Source organism: Alosa alosa, chromosome 11, assembly GCF_017589495.1.
Source record: "Alosa alosa isolate M-15738 ecotype Scorff River chromosome 11, AALO_Geno_1.1, whole genome shotgun sequence".
Taxonomy (NCBI): domain Eukaryota; kingdom Metazoa; phylum Chordata; class Actinopteri; order Clupeiformes; family Clupeidae; genus Alosa; species Alosa alosa.
In genome coordinates, this window is record NC_063199.1 from 11,555,042 (window position 1) to 11,571,898 (window position 16,857).

The 16,857-nt window shown below is 40.2% G+C and overlaps 1 protein-coding gene across 1 annotated transcript; it reads right to left on the minus strand.

The window, feature by feature from the left end:
* Positions 1–364: 364 nt before the first annotated feature.
* On the minus strand, positions 365–15,107 carry rpgrip1l (RPGRIP1 like). Its single transcript, XM_048257195.1, has 28 exons — positions 15,000–15,107; positions 14,780–14,902; positions 14,505–14,596; positions 14,266–14,410; positions 13,426–13,736; positions 13,112–13,217; positions 12,829–12,972; positions 12,503–12,608; positions 12,047–12,193; positions 11,618–11,691; positions 11,356–11,495; positions 10,952–11,058; positions 10,791–10,841; positions 10,519–10,683; positions 10,293–10,410; positions 9,740–10,192; positions 9,510–9,652; positions 8,935–9,298; positions 8,556–8,799; positions 8,460–8,472; positions 7,322–7,411; positions 7,158–7,238; positions 4,430–4,580; positions 3,498–3,595; positions 2,637–2,823; positions 2,446–2,530; positions 1,948–2,084; positions 365–1,205 (listed from the first exon to the last, which is right to left on the minus strand). Exons 3-28 carry the CDS (start codon positions 14,590–14,592, stop codon positions 1,081–1,083), a joined length of 3,873 nt encoding a protein of 1,290 aa, XP_048113152.1. The 5' UTR covers positions 14,593–14,596; positions 14,780–14,902; positions 15,000–15,107; the 3' UTR covers positions 365–1,080.
* Positions 15,108–16,857: the final 1,750 nt, after the last annotated feature.

The window sequence follows — 16,857 nt, forward strand, 5'->3', positions numbered from 1 at the left end:
ACTCAACATGTGCTCATAGACATTAGTTATCTATTTAACTATATTTATCTATTAATAATATTTATCTATTAATTTTATAACAGCACTTCTTGTGTTCAATTGCATGCATGGAACTCATTTTATGGTGATAATATAAAGAAGAAATAAATGATCATAAGTGATCGCTCATGTCTCTGTAAACACTGAAATCAAACTACTGGTAGATGTTTTAAGAAATAATTGAATAATCCTCTATGGAATACAAACAGCATACACAAACAAGAATAGCAAGCTTTTTAGCGAATCTGGAGTTCATAACATTTAAGAGATTTTTCATTCACAGAAATTAGCAGATTTGTAGAACAAAAAACAGAAGAGTAAGATATTTGTGGCATACTTAGCTTGTTTATTGAATGTGCTTCAGGTTTCATAATGAACACAGATTTTGCACCACCACAAAGATCTTTTAAAATCTCTTAAAAAAATCGTTCACTATAAAACTCTTCAATAAATAAGAAATACATTCAAATACATTCTTGATCCTTTGAAAATACATTTATGATCAAGAACAGTTTAAAAGAATGTCCCTTGTTTTTTACTGCATGAAACTGAAACAGTTGCATTAATCAGTTTATGGGGTTGAATGGCCATGGAGACTTACATTAGCATTTTAAACAGCTACGTTAAATCCTATTAAAGCCAAATGCATTTTATCTGGCATCTTTAATAAATAAAGCCATTTGGTAGTAAGGCTTATCAGGCTTTTTACCCAATAAGCCTCAACACTCAGTGCAAGTATAAACACTGCCATCAGTCAGCTATGCCCAGGGCAGAACAAATGGAAAGACCTTTCATTATGGAAAATTAACATCATTATATGCTTCTTAACTCCAGGGTGCAACTGCCTGCATTAGGGTGAACAGACTGTTTTCTGTACCATTTTAGCTATATTATACAGAATACATGTGAGGCCATGTGCACAAACAGGGATAGGGACTATACAAAACATTGTGTCAACGCCACTGTTCTAGGGACTATACAAAACACTGTCAATGCCACTGTTCTAGGGACTATACAAAACATATTGTCAACGCTACTGTTCTAAGCCAGGGCAGCAATGGGGTGGTCATGGTCAGGATCCTCCATGATGGACTTCAGAGCATGTAGAGCCTCAACAGTCACCTTCAGACTGCCCACCACCTCACTGCTGTCTGCAATGTCCACAACTGGCCGAGGAGAGAAGAAGCAGACAGGGAATTAAGAGCTGTGGAAATCAGAGAAGCCACAGGAGAAATGGCAAGGGATGCAGACAGATAAGGCACTGCAGCATTCCTTTGCTGTTAAAAATAGAGCACTGTCCATTGTATTGGTCACACTTTACTCGGATAGTCTACTCACAGACTATTTACAGATGCTCATATTAAATAGAGCACTGTCCATTGTATTGGTCACACTTTACTCGGATAGTCTACTCACAGACTATTTACAGATGCTCATATTAAATAGAGCACTGTCCATTGTATTGGTCACACTTTACTCGGATAGTCTACTCACAGACTATTTACAGATGCTCATATTAAATAGAGCACTGTCCATTGTATTGGTCACACTTTACTCGGATAGTCTACTCACAGACTATTTACAGATGCTCATATTAAATAGAGCACTGTCCATTGTATTGGTCACACTTTACTCGGATAGTCTGCTCACAGACTATTTACAGATGCTCATATTAAATAGAGCACTGTCCACTGTATTGGTCACACTTTACTCGGATAGTCTACTCACAGACTATTTACAGATGCTCATATTATTACTAAACTCTCTGTTGACTACAATTTACAGTTATGGTTAAGGTTTCGGGTTGGATTTGGTTAAAATTCAGTAATTGTTAAACAACAATATACTACTGAAACATTTTCTGGCACTCGATGTGCAGCCCTCCTGTGGAGAACAGGCTCTACTCACTGTTGAGGGGGATGTCCACCATGTCCTGCTTTCTCTCTAGGATGTCAGGGATCCTGAGGTAGGCCACGGCCACGTCCTCACACTCCTGCTCCTGCTCCTCCTCCTCTGGGGGGTCACTCACCACCGTGAACTTGATGCTGCAACAGCCAGACATGGGCAACCTCATCACACAGCCACAGAGGGGCAGGACTGATGAAGTGGACTACTTATGGGCAGTAGCATTTTGATTTGAAACCCAATCCAAAACAAGAACTGCACCAATCCCTAACCATTGCTAGTCAAAAAAGGAATGTGGAAAATAACATCTTAAACTTCCAGCTTTAAGCTGCAGCAAAACCTTGTGACTTCTCAATGTTACCTTTAATCATTTTTCCCCACCTAGAGTAGGAGATCCATAACACATTTCTGGCCATTCACATTTTGAATTTGCAATATACAACCCATGCAACTTGGGGACAGTAAGAGAGCTTTGACCAAGAGCTGGCTGCCATGTCTTACCTCTCAAACCGCTTGGTTCTGCCCTCCAGCACTGCCCTGAGAGCCTGCCGCCGAGCCTGGTTCTTCTCCACATCCACATGAATGACTACAAGACAAAACAAACTCAGTCGCACAAAGTGGTTCAATGATTAGCACTGATGTAGCTATGCTCAGCTTTTGGTGTGCTATTGTCCGTGGCAACCTTTACGCACCGTTGCTGTAATTGTAGTGGATACTCTGTCCAGGCAGGGGCTTGGGCAGTGACAGAGGGGTTTCAATAGAGGGCAGGTCCAGGATTGAGTACTCCACAAATAGCCGAGCGATGTCCTTATCAGCAGCCACCCTCGAGCCGGCCTGTAGCGTCAACGACACCACCTCCACACGAATGCGCTCTGATGGCTGAGAGGACACCGAGAGTGAGCAGCACTCTAACCAAGAACAACATGCAGCAGGAAACACACTATGGGACAAACTGTTCTATATTTGAACAGTCGTTATTCGCAAACCGTAGTCAAATCTAAATGGGCTTCTGTGTAACAGCATTATATCATAACACAGTCATTTGAAAACTAGCTTCTCATTTAGACCATACTGAAATGAGTCTGGATGGAGAAAGCTGAGCTAACAGATAAACCACAGGCATCAGTTTAATTTGAGCTCAACCACACACCCTCCATAGACTCTCATATCTGAGAAAACTGTGTGCTGTGAGCTGCTGCGTGTATTGATTTGACCAATTATAACCACACCACGGCAGGGATGAGAGCTCAGGAGTGGACAAAACATTCTATGAAGTTCTGCCTCACCATAAACAATGTAGCTATGTTTTGGGTGAGAAAACAACAAAAACAAAACAAGAAAATCCACTTCAGACCAAACTTATGCACTTTCACCCAAGTTTGCAGAGTGAATCTTTCCTCTCCACTGTTGTCTCATAATAATAACAACTTTCTCTGTGGTCCCTGACACATGTAACTATGGGGAAAAAAAACTTGGTGTATTCCTGTTCAATTTTTAAATGTAGAGTTTTCCATAAGGCCCACTGCTCCGAAGTGTAAACTTGCTGGACTTACCTGCTTCCGATTCTGTGTGCTATGACCTGGAACAATGCAGTCATCACTATCGGACAGGATCAGTTCATTCACTTCAGAAGAATCCATCTGTTGATCATCTAGGGAGAAGCCAAATGCAAAGCAGTTACAAGCCACTAACAACAAAGCAAACGTGTCTCGGTTTCAGCCACATCTACTGTAAGGGGGACACTGAGGGTGCGATTATTTCCCTATGTCGTCTCTATGTCCTCTTATGCTTTCTAGAATTGGTTGCCACTCCAGAAAGCAAATTTGATCTATTTACAGAGACAAGATTTCTCCCCTGGAAGCAAGTTGTTGCTAAGGGAGACCGTTGCCTTGCTCTTGTCACAAGAGGCACACAACAATGAATGTAAACACTCACGCCCAAGGTTGTAGGGATTTTTCTTAGTGAATGGGAAGGATTGAGCTTCAGTAATATCATTCACACTCTGGGAATTTGTTCTCATTATTTTCTCCATGTCTCTTTCTGCCCCTCACCCTTGCAGTAATCCACTACTGGCCTTCTCAAAGCTTAAAGGGTGTCTACAGGCCAAGGCCAACGGTCATTAACATTTATGTTGTTAGTGGTCAACAGCACCTTACTGGACACAGTCAGTGTTATATTTGTGTTTACACAGTCAGCGCAATGTTTGTGTTGGAAGCTATTCTGTAAACAACAGCAGGGATATTCAGTATTCTGTATATACACATGAGAATAAATATTGATCTAAAGGGAAGATTTAGACTGAGACTCAAACCAACGTTGTTATCAATCCTCATTGCGGCAAAAGAACTATTCAAATATGAGTTATATTACACTCTTACCACTGCTTAATTAATAAAATAAGAAAAGTTGGCAGTCAATTGTAGGGTTTATAAGTTTATTTTTTTTACTGATTATGTTTATTTTTTAGAAATAAAAACAAACTAACCCATTTCTTGCTTGGGTATTTCCTCAGATATTTCGGACTCCTCAGAGATGGAGAGAGAACTGGATGCAATCACTTGACCTTCAGAGAAATGGGATTCTTCCTCATCTTCCTCTTCCTCATCCGCACATGCTGGCTGCATGACCTCCACAGCCTTTTCCATCAGAGGATAGCAAGTACAGAATTATTAATGACTGCATTTCAATTTGCAATTCCCAACTCCAGTTCTGTTCAATACTGTTGTATTGATGACCAACTTAAATTCTCTAAGCAAGTAGCCTTAATTGCAAAATCATGTCAGTTTATCCTTTACAACATTAGGAAGATCAGACCTTATCCGACACAAGATTCCACACAACTTCTTGTACAGACCATGGTTATCTCCAAACTGGACTATTGTAATTCACTGTTAGCTGGCTTTGTAGTAAGATCGTTACAACTGATTCAGAATGCTGCAGCACGCCTGGTCTTCATTCAGCCAAAGAGGACACATGTAACTCCTCTCCTAGTTACTCTCCACTGGCTCCCTATAGTGCCAGAATTCAATTTAAATCTCTCATAGGACACTGACTGGATCTGTTCCCTGCTATTTTAATTCAATGATCAAGATGTACATCCCCAACCGCCCACTGCGGTCTTCTGATGAGTGTTATGTCGTCCAGCCATAAACGCTAGGTTTAAATTCAAGACTCTTTTCCTCAGTGGTTCCTTGTTGGTGGAATGAGTTGCCCAGTGCTCGCCATTCCTGTGATAGTTCTGGGTCTTTCAAGAGGGGTCTAAAGGCATATCTGTTCAACATGCACTTAGTTTATTAAGCGCTTCTTATGCGTTATGTAAAGGATAATGTATTGTCTGCCGGTAATTATCGGAAATAAGTCCTGACAGGGCAAACAGAACCCCGACGCACAGCGACCTGAAGGGACTTATTTTATGGCTACTTGCCAAAACAAGAAAATAATGCACAATGGGTCTTTAAAAATGATTTGGCTATCGTCGTGGCAGAATTATATGAAAGACGTGAATCAAAAGCACAAAACCAGTTGCCATTAACAGTGGTCATTATAGATTTACCACACCTCCGAACGTTGGGAAGGCCCATTCATGTGAATGAAACTTTCTGCAGCACTCTGAAGAGCCGTGGAATAAGGTTTGTATTTTATAATATTTATTTATTTTGTAACACTTTACTTGACAGTATCGACATAAGGGTGTTATAACACTGTCATGAACACATGACACTGTCATGAACACACAATCCCTAACCCTAATCCTAACCCTAACCCTAACTTGTTATGACAAAAACCGAATGAAACTTAATGACAGAAGCATTATGTCATAAATGTTTATGACTTGTTTATGACACATTCATGACAGTGTCATGTCACTCTTACGTCGATACTGTCAAGTAAAGTGTAACCATTTAGGTTATTGTCATTCGGCTATAGATTGAATTGACATTGTTGTTTATTATTGCTATTCTCCTTAATGTAGTCTTACCAACTTTTCAATTGTTTGCTGTTAAATTTAACTATGTATTGTTGTTGTTGTATGTCGCTTTGGACAAAAGTGTCTGCTAAATACCATTACAGGGCTCTACACTAACATTTTTTTTCAGGAGCACTTGTGCGCCCAAGTTAAAAAATTTAGGAGCACAGACAAAAATTTGGGCGCACAGTCAGTTAAGTCACATTAAGAATGACTGACAACATTTAGGCTACAGGAAACAGGATTTTAAAGATCAGTGCCTACTTTATTTTTAGTCTGTTCTATTTTCCTACATTTTGGTAATGTAAAATAATATAATACATAGCCATACTGTATTTGCATTTAGCCTTAGACAAGTATCCTGACAAATGTAAGCTAATTTATTTATTTGTGAATCCATCTATAGCTAAACCAAATATGCCCATGGTGACCTATCTGACTGCATAGGCTACTGCCTAATACTACTACTAAAACAGTCCATTTTCTCTTCCACAAAACCCAACATAGGCTAATCAAGGATATATGTTTTATACTTTTAGTTTTTATTTGAAATATCTGCATTGATAGGGGCAGTAGGCAAACGTTAGGCCTACTTTCGTTTTGCACTTCAACTTGTATTCGGTGTAAACAAACAAGCATGCGTGGAAGCCTGGAGTTGTCAGTAGCGTTCTACCTTTGAATAAAATGGGAGTATTACGGGAGGCTACTTTTGTGCCGGTTCGCTACAGCTATATTGCAGCCAATACGTCAACTGGGCTGAAAGGCATGTTAGGTTACCTTTCCTTCTCTCACTGCATTCTCAGAATCCCATCCTGAATCTCTGATCCAATGAATTCGGTGGATAGAAGAACTAATTTCTTCAATCTTTGCATCTTGGCTAGCTAGTCTAACTTTCCGCTTTTTCTGCGCGCTCTTGGATTTGATAGAAGCGACTACTAGCGAGTTACAACGCGAAACTGCTAACGTTGATGGGAGGTGTCGTTTTTATGCTGCATTCGTGACGTGATTCTATGGTTTGCACCAGTAATGTTTCTCGATGTTGCGGTGTATTTTGTAGACAAAGATTGACATGGTTAGAAGTCATTCGCACCAATGCGCCTAAATATTTTTTTGCACTCGCACGGCATCATTTTTACTCGCATGTGCGAGTGAAATGGGCGCACTGTAGAGCCCTGCATTACCATAACCATAATATCAAACCATAAACATTTGTACTATGAAAAGTCCTTATGCTGAAATGCAGAACCTGTGGTGCTGCTGGGACCCTGGTCGTCTCTGGGTTGATGATTCTGCTGTTTTCGGCCCCAGAGGGCCCACTCTCCTCCACCTTAAACACACAAACAATCCTCAAGACTGAAGAACAGCATCCGGAGCTTTACGGATTGCACAGTATAAGAAACAGAAACTTACCGGATGATCTTCTGTTGTTACGTCCCTAAATGAGACTTTTTTGCTGGATGCCTTCAAGCTGATAAGCTGCCTGGGTTTAGGAAGTGGAGTCTACAGAGACGTGATGAATTAGGAAATGAATGTACTATTCATTTAAAACTCTCCAACTCTCTCTCAAGAAAACCAAAACCTTCACAATTCACAGATAATTAAAAAAAAAACTACATTGCATAGTCTGCTTAAAGGAATTATCCGGAGTAAAATGCACTTTAGATCAATTTACGGATGATTGGGAGTACATACGTTGAGTTGACATCAAAATCATGTCATTCGGATGTGTTTTGAGAAAGTTCGATTTTACCGTTTTTAGTCAAAACTCGTTAGCCTGGAAATTCACAATTTCGTCGCCGTTTTAAAAAAAAAAAACATAGTCCAGTCCATACAACTTTATTTCAATTTCGAAAGAAATACTGGATTATGTTTGTTTTTTTTAAAAAACAGCGACGAAATTATGAATTTCCAGAGCGTGTTACTCCACACTAGGCAATGGACTCCTACGCCAGCTGCAGACGCCAGCTGCAGCAGCAACATTTCCGGAAAGGTACTGGCTTGATGAAATTCATTTTGGACTCTCTATCCGACCACATAAAGACCTCGGGATACTTCGGTTTGGCTTTAGGGACCCTCTACTCACTACCACGTAAGTGTAATGTTGTTTGAAACTGTAGAAGAGGTATAAAAATAGCGTTTTGTAGGGCGAAATGACTTGCCCTGGTCACTTCCAGGCTAACGAGTTTTGACTAAAAACGGTAAAATCAAACTTTCTCAAAACACATCCGAATGACATGATTTTGATGTCAACTCAACATATGTACTCCCAATCATCCGTAAATTGATCTAAAGTGCATTTTACTCCGGATAATTCCTTTAAGTGGATTTAAACATTTTAATTTGGCCAGTAAAAGAGCCTGAAATATCAATTAGTCATTCTATTAAGTAAATCATTGTTGTGGTATAAAAGTATCTATATCAACATCCTCATACTTCATATGGATAATATTAACATGTGTTTGTTTTGCCTATTGGATTAACAAGCAGGCTACATGCAGACAGAGTTCAGAGTGCATTCAGAGTTAGCAATGTTCAAATCAGTCCTTACCACAGACAGTGTGCTATGGCTATGGACATGGGTCTTACCACAGACAGTGTGCTATGGCTATGGACATGGGTCTTACCACAGACAGTGTGCGTTGGCTATGGACATGGGTCTGAGGAGGGGCCTTCTGTTTTGGCTCCTCTTCTCTCTGCTCCTCCTTTTCCTCTTCGTCTGAAATGTTTTGCTTTGGTGGTCACTTTCACAGGTGTGTTTTTGACTATGAACTTGGCTTGTTCAGGGGTCACTGCAGACCCTGGTGGTGGAAGGTAAGTATACTTCCATTTTAGCATTACCTCAATGTGACCACTTCGACACCCTGCAGGATCAGCCAGCTCAAATGTCCCTGTGAAAACAGATGTTAACATTCAATATAAAAGTATATAAATGTGTGTGTGTGTGTGTGTGTGTGTGTGTGAGTGTGTGAGTGTTAAAATAATATTAATTAATGAATTAATTACAGGGTTTAATTACTACATACCAGTAATGGATTTATCATGGGCAAGGGATAACAGTGGAACTCCGGCTTTTCCCAAATACAACTGTTCACCTGCATCCTGGTCATCAAATACATAGAAGAAGAGTGTCTCTGCCCTAAGATAGCGATCAAGGTCAGCGTTCATTTCCAAAGGGAAGCCTTTGCAATCGTCAAAATAAGCATTATTACTGCTAGCAATGATTGGTGTATCATGATCAGGAAAGTCGTAAAGTTTGTAGACCACATATGGGCTTGGCTGACTGTTCCCGAGCTCCCGAGATTTCAGGTTGCTGCAACAGCGCACTGTGACATAGAGCTCATTGAGGCTGCCCTCTGTGAGAGATGGGGAAGGATTCACAGAGGCACTCTGGAGAGAGAGAGAGAGAGAGAGAGAGAGAGAGAGAGATGAAAACCTCACATCTAAATATGTCTGCATCATCAATCAAAACTGACAGCACTTGACACAAGCTAAAAGTTACATTTGTCAAAAGACAGAAAACTTACATTTGTCATAGGACAAGTAAAAAAGGTTCTTTAGTATTGTCCCTGATGTAAGTATCTGAATGACTAGGCAGTACCTGACTGTCTTGATTCATGCTGGAGCTCAGGTAGCCCATAGCTTTAATCCTCTCTTTGTAGAGGCGGATGGCCTGCTCCATAGGAACCCGCAGGCGGAGCCAATAGTCCAGAGTCCCAAAAGCCTGGGTTTCCCCTTCAACACCTTCCAAAACACATGACCAGTATTAGCTGAAAGTGACCTAACCTCAAAGGATGGACTTCAGAGTGTTCAATGAGTCCCCATACTCACCCACAAGATGTAAGGTACCAAACACTTTCCCATTGCGGTCCAACAATTGGTTGAGACGCAGATGACCAGCTGCTACTGTCCGATAGTCAACCCCCTCTGCCAGCTGGGTCTCTACCACAACGGTGCTGGTGTGAAGGTACTGCAGGAAGAGGTCGTCCATGCGCACCAGGTACTGAGAGGTGAAGTTGTAGGCTGGATGGGCGCCTCGCACCACGGGAGTGGACTGAATCTCAAAGTCAAAAAATGCAAATGTACAGAAAGTGGTAGGGTCAGGGTCGCCCAGCTTGCCCAGGGCTTCAGGGGATAACCGAGCATTGCCAAGGTGGATCTCTAGGAGGTTCTCTCCTCTTTCCAGGTTGATGGTTTCATCAAACTCATCTGCTGTATCCTCCTCTGTCACTTCAGGTCTGAACACATGGGATTTAGTGCCATATGCAATGTCTCGGAGCTGAGCTGTAAAGAGAAACAAAAAATATAAATTTTAAATTTACAGGAGTTTTGAGGTTAGAAACAATGAAATTTCTACTAAAATGACTGAAATAACCAAGCAAACCTTCTAGTTTCCTGATTTTAGCCGCTCTCATGTCTAGTAGGTGGGCAAGTTTCTCAAGCTTCATTTGACTCTCCAGCTTCAAGTCATCTAATTTACGATTAACTGCTTCAACTTCAGCCTATTCAGGACACAAAAAACAAGCATATGTTCATACAGCTTAAGAATAACACTGTAGCATTTTGGTAATCCTAGCTCTAAAATATCTTCTCTGAATGAAGATCTTTACCTGATAGTCTTTATTAATCTTGTGTTGCATGAAGAGCAAGTTCCTAGTTTTCTCAAGCTCTTCGACAGTCTCAGCATGGGTGGCCTGCAACTCCTTCATGGAATGCTCCCCACTGGGCTCTCTCTCCAGAAAATCCAGATCTCCCCTCTTCTGAACCTTACGAACCTGAGGAGACAACGGTAAGAGTTCTAACAATGCAGAGATAACCGTAACCGTGACAACCTATGGCTAGAAGAAGAAAAAGCTATTACTAGCATAATTGCTATGAATACCTTAATAAGCATCAGTGCCTCGCTGAGTTCTGCTGCGTCAACATCACTCTCCTGAAAAGGAATCAGTAATTAAAAACATCACCCACACAAATCACCCAAAACACGAGTTGCATGGACACAGTGACTGAGATGGTCATATCAACTTTATTCACTTCATGTACCTTTGTGAAAAACGCCATGCGCTCTTGAAGCTCTTCCAGTTGTTGTTTCTGCTCTAAGTAACGCAACTGAAGTTGTGAGTTTTCCTGAGACAATTTTTCATTTGTATCTGAGAAAATAAAAAAGTCAGATATGGTTTCTGTATCCAAAGATTACACAACAACTTTAGATAAGAAACTGTGGTCTCTTGTTATAAAATGTAAGAACTTTCACCAGTAACGTAAAAGGCAATAAGTGAGTCAAGAGAAAGTCCAATGAGAATAACGTGAAAGGCAGAGCCTGAGACAGCTGTCTCCGCTACGAATGGAGGCCAGGCAAACCAAGCCAACCAAAGAGCAAATTCAAAATACAGCTGCGCTAATTAGCATTAACATTCCCATATGATCAGATGTATTTCACCAAGTACCTCTCTCTGCCTTGATCTTGTCAAGAATCTCATTCTTGTCAGTTAGGTCTGATTTCAGTGCCATTTCAAGCTGGGCAATCTGAAGTTTGAGCTGTTGCTCTCTTGTCTTCCATTTCTGCTCCTGGCTCACGTCGAAGGCACTGTTGTTTTTTTCCCATCAGAAGCATTTAAGACTTTATTAGAGATTACTGCTGAATTGACAAAGAAGAGCAATTAAGAGAACGGACAGAGAAAGACCGAGAGAAAAAGAGATATTTCCCACCTGTTCACCAGTTTATCACAGTTTTCTTTTAACAGATCTCTCTCCTTCTCCAGGTCCACAATCTGGTCTTTCAGCTAAGTGGCATAAAGACTGTTTGGGACATGTACAGTGATGCTACAACATCTGGGAACCATTTCAATATGTCTACATATTTGTTTTTACAAAAATGTGGTCAGATCATCCATGCAGAGGAACATCTCCATTGGATTAAGATCCTGATGTTCTGCACACAGATTGCACAATCTTTCTTTACATATGCAATTCATCCATTACATATGAAATGGCTAGATTCACAACATAGCAAGTTACCATGCAAAAAAAGCCCAAACAAGCATCAACACTGTCTAGGCCACTAAGCACACAGCTGTAAAGCAGGGAGAGATTTAACAGTAAGCTTATTTGCAACACGTTCAGCAGGATCAAATGTACCTCCTCTATCCTCCTCTGTTCCAGAACCTTTAATTGTAACTGGCCCTCCAGGTTGAGGTTCTTGAGACGCTCTTCCCTGAGTTGCTCAGTCAGCTCATCTACCTTAGTCATTACCATATCATGGCTGGCCTTCAGAGTCCTCTGGCTCTGCAACAGTAATAAAACAACCTTCAGACCCAGGCTGATATTATCATTATCCAACAATGATAGACTGTGGCCTACTAATGCTATGGGAAGCACATGCAACATTTACATTGACCAGCAGGGGGCAGACTATGACCTTAAAAAGCAGTAATTTACATTCAGCCATTGATAGTTCAGATTGAGAGTTTTTTTGTCTTGCAGATTTTAGATACATAATCAGAGTAAACTGATAGTATGAAACAAGGATATATTGATATCCTATTATGCCAGCAGAATCAGCTTTATTTGTGTGTGTTATTTTGAATTTCTTACCTCTTGAAGTTGTAAAAGCCTTTCTTCCAGCACAATAAAAGCATTCCCCTTATCAGCCAGTTGTTTCTGAAGTTTGATCAGTTCAACATTTTCTTTGATAGTTGATCTGGAAAACACATTAAAAAAAAACTTTCAGAACATCAATATGATTATAAAACTAACTAGGTATAAGCAGTAATGACCTCATATGGTCAACTCAACAGGAAGCTGATGCCACTTCAGATGGCTCTACTGAAAAATGCATGCTTTTCAGCTGCCTCCCTCACTAGTGAACAAATTAATAATTTTGTATTTTAGAATAATTAATGAATAAAACTGTGAAGTACCTCTGGCCACTGGCCTGCTGTTCCCTCAGCTGGAGGAGAGATTCCTCATACTCCCTCTCTTTTCTCCTTAGCTGCTCCCTGCATGCTTCTGTCATTCTCTCCATCTCTTCCATCTGGGCTCTTTGGTTCTCGATCACATTCTCTCTTCCAACAAAAAGACAGAAGACAGACAGATACAAACCCATGTGAACAACCTTATGTTCTCAACAGTCAAAATCAGTATATAACTGATTATTTTAAACATTTCAAAAGTTATTAATAAATCAGAAAATTGTTTACATACAGGTTTCGTATTTCAGCTCTGGCATCATCTAGTAAACTGTGGCCATAACGTGGAAGCAGACCATGAGGTGGACGAGCACCTATGTCTGCTTCTGCACTCCTGGTGGCTGAAAAGAGTCAGAGGAAAACGCACTTACTAACTTTAGTATTTTGCTCAAGAAATTTCCAAATAATCACAGTGTGACATTGTCAGGTTAGAAGTCATGGTTAAAAATGGTTACAGGTTTACAGGTTCAAGCCTCAGGTGGGAAAGGAAGACTCTCCCTGTGACAGGTCAACGAAACACTGCAATAATTCTGAGGCCATAACATGCACCTCTGGTCAGAGTGTTAGCAGTGTCTTCAGGCATGGCAGGGAAGTCATCCCTCAGCCTGCGGAGGCCTGTGTTGATCCGTGACTGGACGTGGCCATAGGGAGTGGGACGGCGACTCTGCACCTGAAGCTGCTGCTTGGCAGTTAGCAATCGCTGTTTGAGACCCTCATTCTGTTTTTCGAGCTGATGGACCTTCTCCTGAAGCTCCTCAATCATCTCCTCCAACTCAACATCCCGACCTGCAACCACGCCAGAGGACGTCTGCTCCATACGTTTACGGTCCTTTACCAGCCGGATGAGCTTAGTGGCCATTCTATCAGCATTCAATGATGATAAAAACAGACACACACAAGTCCAGACACTAATGCAGAGTTCCAATAACACTTGTCAAGAACAAAATGAAAACGAATGCATAAAACATTAGAATTCTAATAAGTGAACAAGTAATTCTTCACAGGAGAAAAAAAAATCATTGTTTCATATGAACTGAACCTATATAGGCTTTGTTTCATTTCTTTTATTGTTTATGGCTGTAGCCTGCAATGTATGTTTTTAGTTTTTAACACAATAGATGGCCCACAAATCCCACAAATGTGAGATGTTACTTAAAATATAGTAGGTGAAAGTTCAAGATCAGGTTCACAATGAAACAGCACTTCCGTGAATAATTTATCTAACAATCATTAAGACAGCACTTGTTTCACTCTCTAACTGCACTCTCAATTACTACAAACCTTTAAAACTCTAGCTGTTTGGTTGTAAACAGACGAAATTTAGCAGTAAAAAATATCTGCAGAGTAGGCAACCTCCTCAATAGCTTCAAACAACATGTATCCATGTACCTCTTGATCTTGTCCTCCTGTTTGTGGGTGTGCTGTTTGAGCAAAAGGTTTTCATCATGCAGACGGAGGAAGCGATCTTCCAGCTCCTCCCTGCTGACTTTTGAGACTGCTTGCCTTGCCTTGGCATTCTGAGTAGTCAGATATTCTGCGGAGAGGATTTCACTTAAATCAGTCAATCAAGTCTGGTGTGACCTAAGAATCACGTCCATCTACTACACAGAGATCACAACAACCCAGACCTGGCGTCCCAACTCCTGTGAGGTTCAACGACATGTCTCTGACTGGGGCGTCACCTGCCGTTTCATCCGCAAAGCTAGAACGTGACATATTTCTATAAAAAGAACAAAGTAAGTTACGTTACAGTTACATTGTTTCGAGGGGGTAATAGGGTAACTTTAACGCTACAGCACTAAATTAGCTAATTTGACAGGTCACTTGCTTTTCTGCAAATATACACTAACGTTAGGTCTATATAAAGCTACTACAAATACCTACATAATGTTGGTTAACTTACGTGACTTTCTTCTGTGCTGATCGTGAATTCGAATAACATTCAAAACAACATTAAAATCAGCGCATCGTCCTCCTCTCCTACATCAGCTAGCCATGACAACTAGACAGTCCCGAGGAGATTACTCTAAATATAAAAAAAGACACATTTATCAAGATTTAACCCTCCGCTCAGTTAACATTATCACGACAAAAAATCACATAAAAACAAACCAAACCCATACCATATGAGCAGAGAGGGTTAAAGCGGATCTTTGATATGAGTGCAGATCAGAACGCTACCGACCAACCAACAACAACCAGCCAACAACTGGCGCCTGTTATCCACAACAACAGTTGCTAACCAATTCTTCTCATTTTGATTTGCAGCATTTAGATTCTACTCACCGAAGATTACTGCCATCTACTGGCCTGGAGTATAACAAGAAGAAAACATGTTTTCTCATTTATAAAAGCCATCTCAGCATTGCTAGCTTAAATCCGGCCTAAATTTGTGCCTTTCATAAAGTAATGATAAAATGGTTTTGTAATATGCATGCAGATGAATGCACATTACAGATTATAATATATTTATTTTTGACACACCACCATCCACTCTGCATTTCTCAAATCAATCAACAACCCTTTCAACAGCTCACATAGTCTCTACCTGTGCTTGCTGATTTATGCAATTCTGAGTCACTAAGCCTAAAACCTGTGATGTCACTAAACTGGCTTGTTTTTTTTCCCTCCATCACTTTTCTTGCAACAGCAATTTATTTCCTGCCCAGTAGAAACTGTACTTTATGCAACAATTAGGAAGGCTGGTCTGTCACAGAGCTGTTGATCCAGTTCTACCTATCTTTTACTGTCTATTAGTTCTACACTGTGCCCACCCATCACTGTTTGGTGCAGCTACAAAAGAGGATAGGAATAGACTACAGACAGTGGGGAAATTTTGAGATTTGGAGATCTTTTTGAGTTCACACTCACATATACAAGGAATTTGGTTCTGGCTATTGGTGTCACTCTTAACAGTAGGCAATATATAGACAATAGACACCAAAACATTATTATAGACAGGACAACATAGGCCTAGCTACTTATTATAGACAACGTAAAGTAGGCTATGCTAATGTGGTGAGTATTATTAAGGCGAGACACGGCAGTTGAAAACATCGTTTTTTCATATGCACTGGTCAATTTAGAGATTTGGGCTAATTTGCTACCTTAGCATGTATTCTTTCACATTACAACAACAAAGTCCGATTTACACATTTAGGTGTTTATTTCATTACATTGTGTCTACTCGCGCCTGTATATTTCTCCTAAATTCACCAAAGGTTAGCCTTCTAACGTTTCATGCTCTACCGCGACCGTGATACGAAACATATGTAGTGGTAGTACCATGGGTAGTACCAGACATTCTCTGGTAGTACTGTTGGAAAGCTCTGTTTTTCCTGCATGACGTTCTGCAATCCAAATATGGACACTTCCTTTGTATCCGCAACCAATCGCGAAAGTTCAAAGGCGAGTCTAGGCTGAAAACGGAATCTCATATATCTCGCATATGTAGCACCTATTTAGCCTACACCAAACTTTCCAGTTATACACTTACTAGTATTCTGAAGATATTTACAGAGGGATTTGTTAATAAATTATTCCTGGCCTGATTTATGTGACATTTTAATCAAAAAAATATGGCAAAAATCTTTTTTTTAAGGCTATGGACAGTTTATTTTGATTTCCTAGGTAATGAAAGCAGATTTCCTGAAATCCCTCTGTAATCTTGTGTGTAAACAAAATGAAAAAAGAATGTTGTACCTGGCTTTATCAATGTTCAGATCTATCTACCGAAAATATATGCAAAATCGCGCATATTAAATGAGATAATGCCTAATTTGCATAATGAAACATTCGAATTTCAAAAAACTTGTAATACATTTTTTGTTCATACTTGTGTAAGTAATCAACTGAGGATGTTTAATGGTAATGTCTATCATTTTAAAATTGTAGCCTATTCACCTGTAGTGTCTCGCCTTAAAGAATTATTAACTGGGCAACAGCAAACATGAACTAAATTTAAGACACTAAAATGAGAGA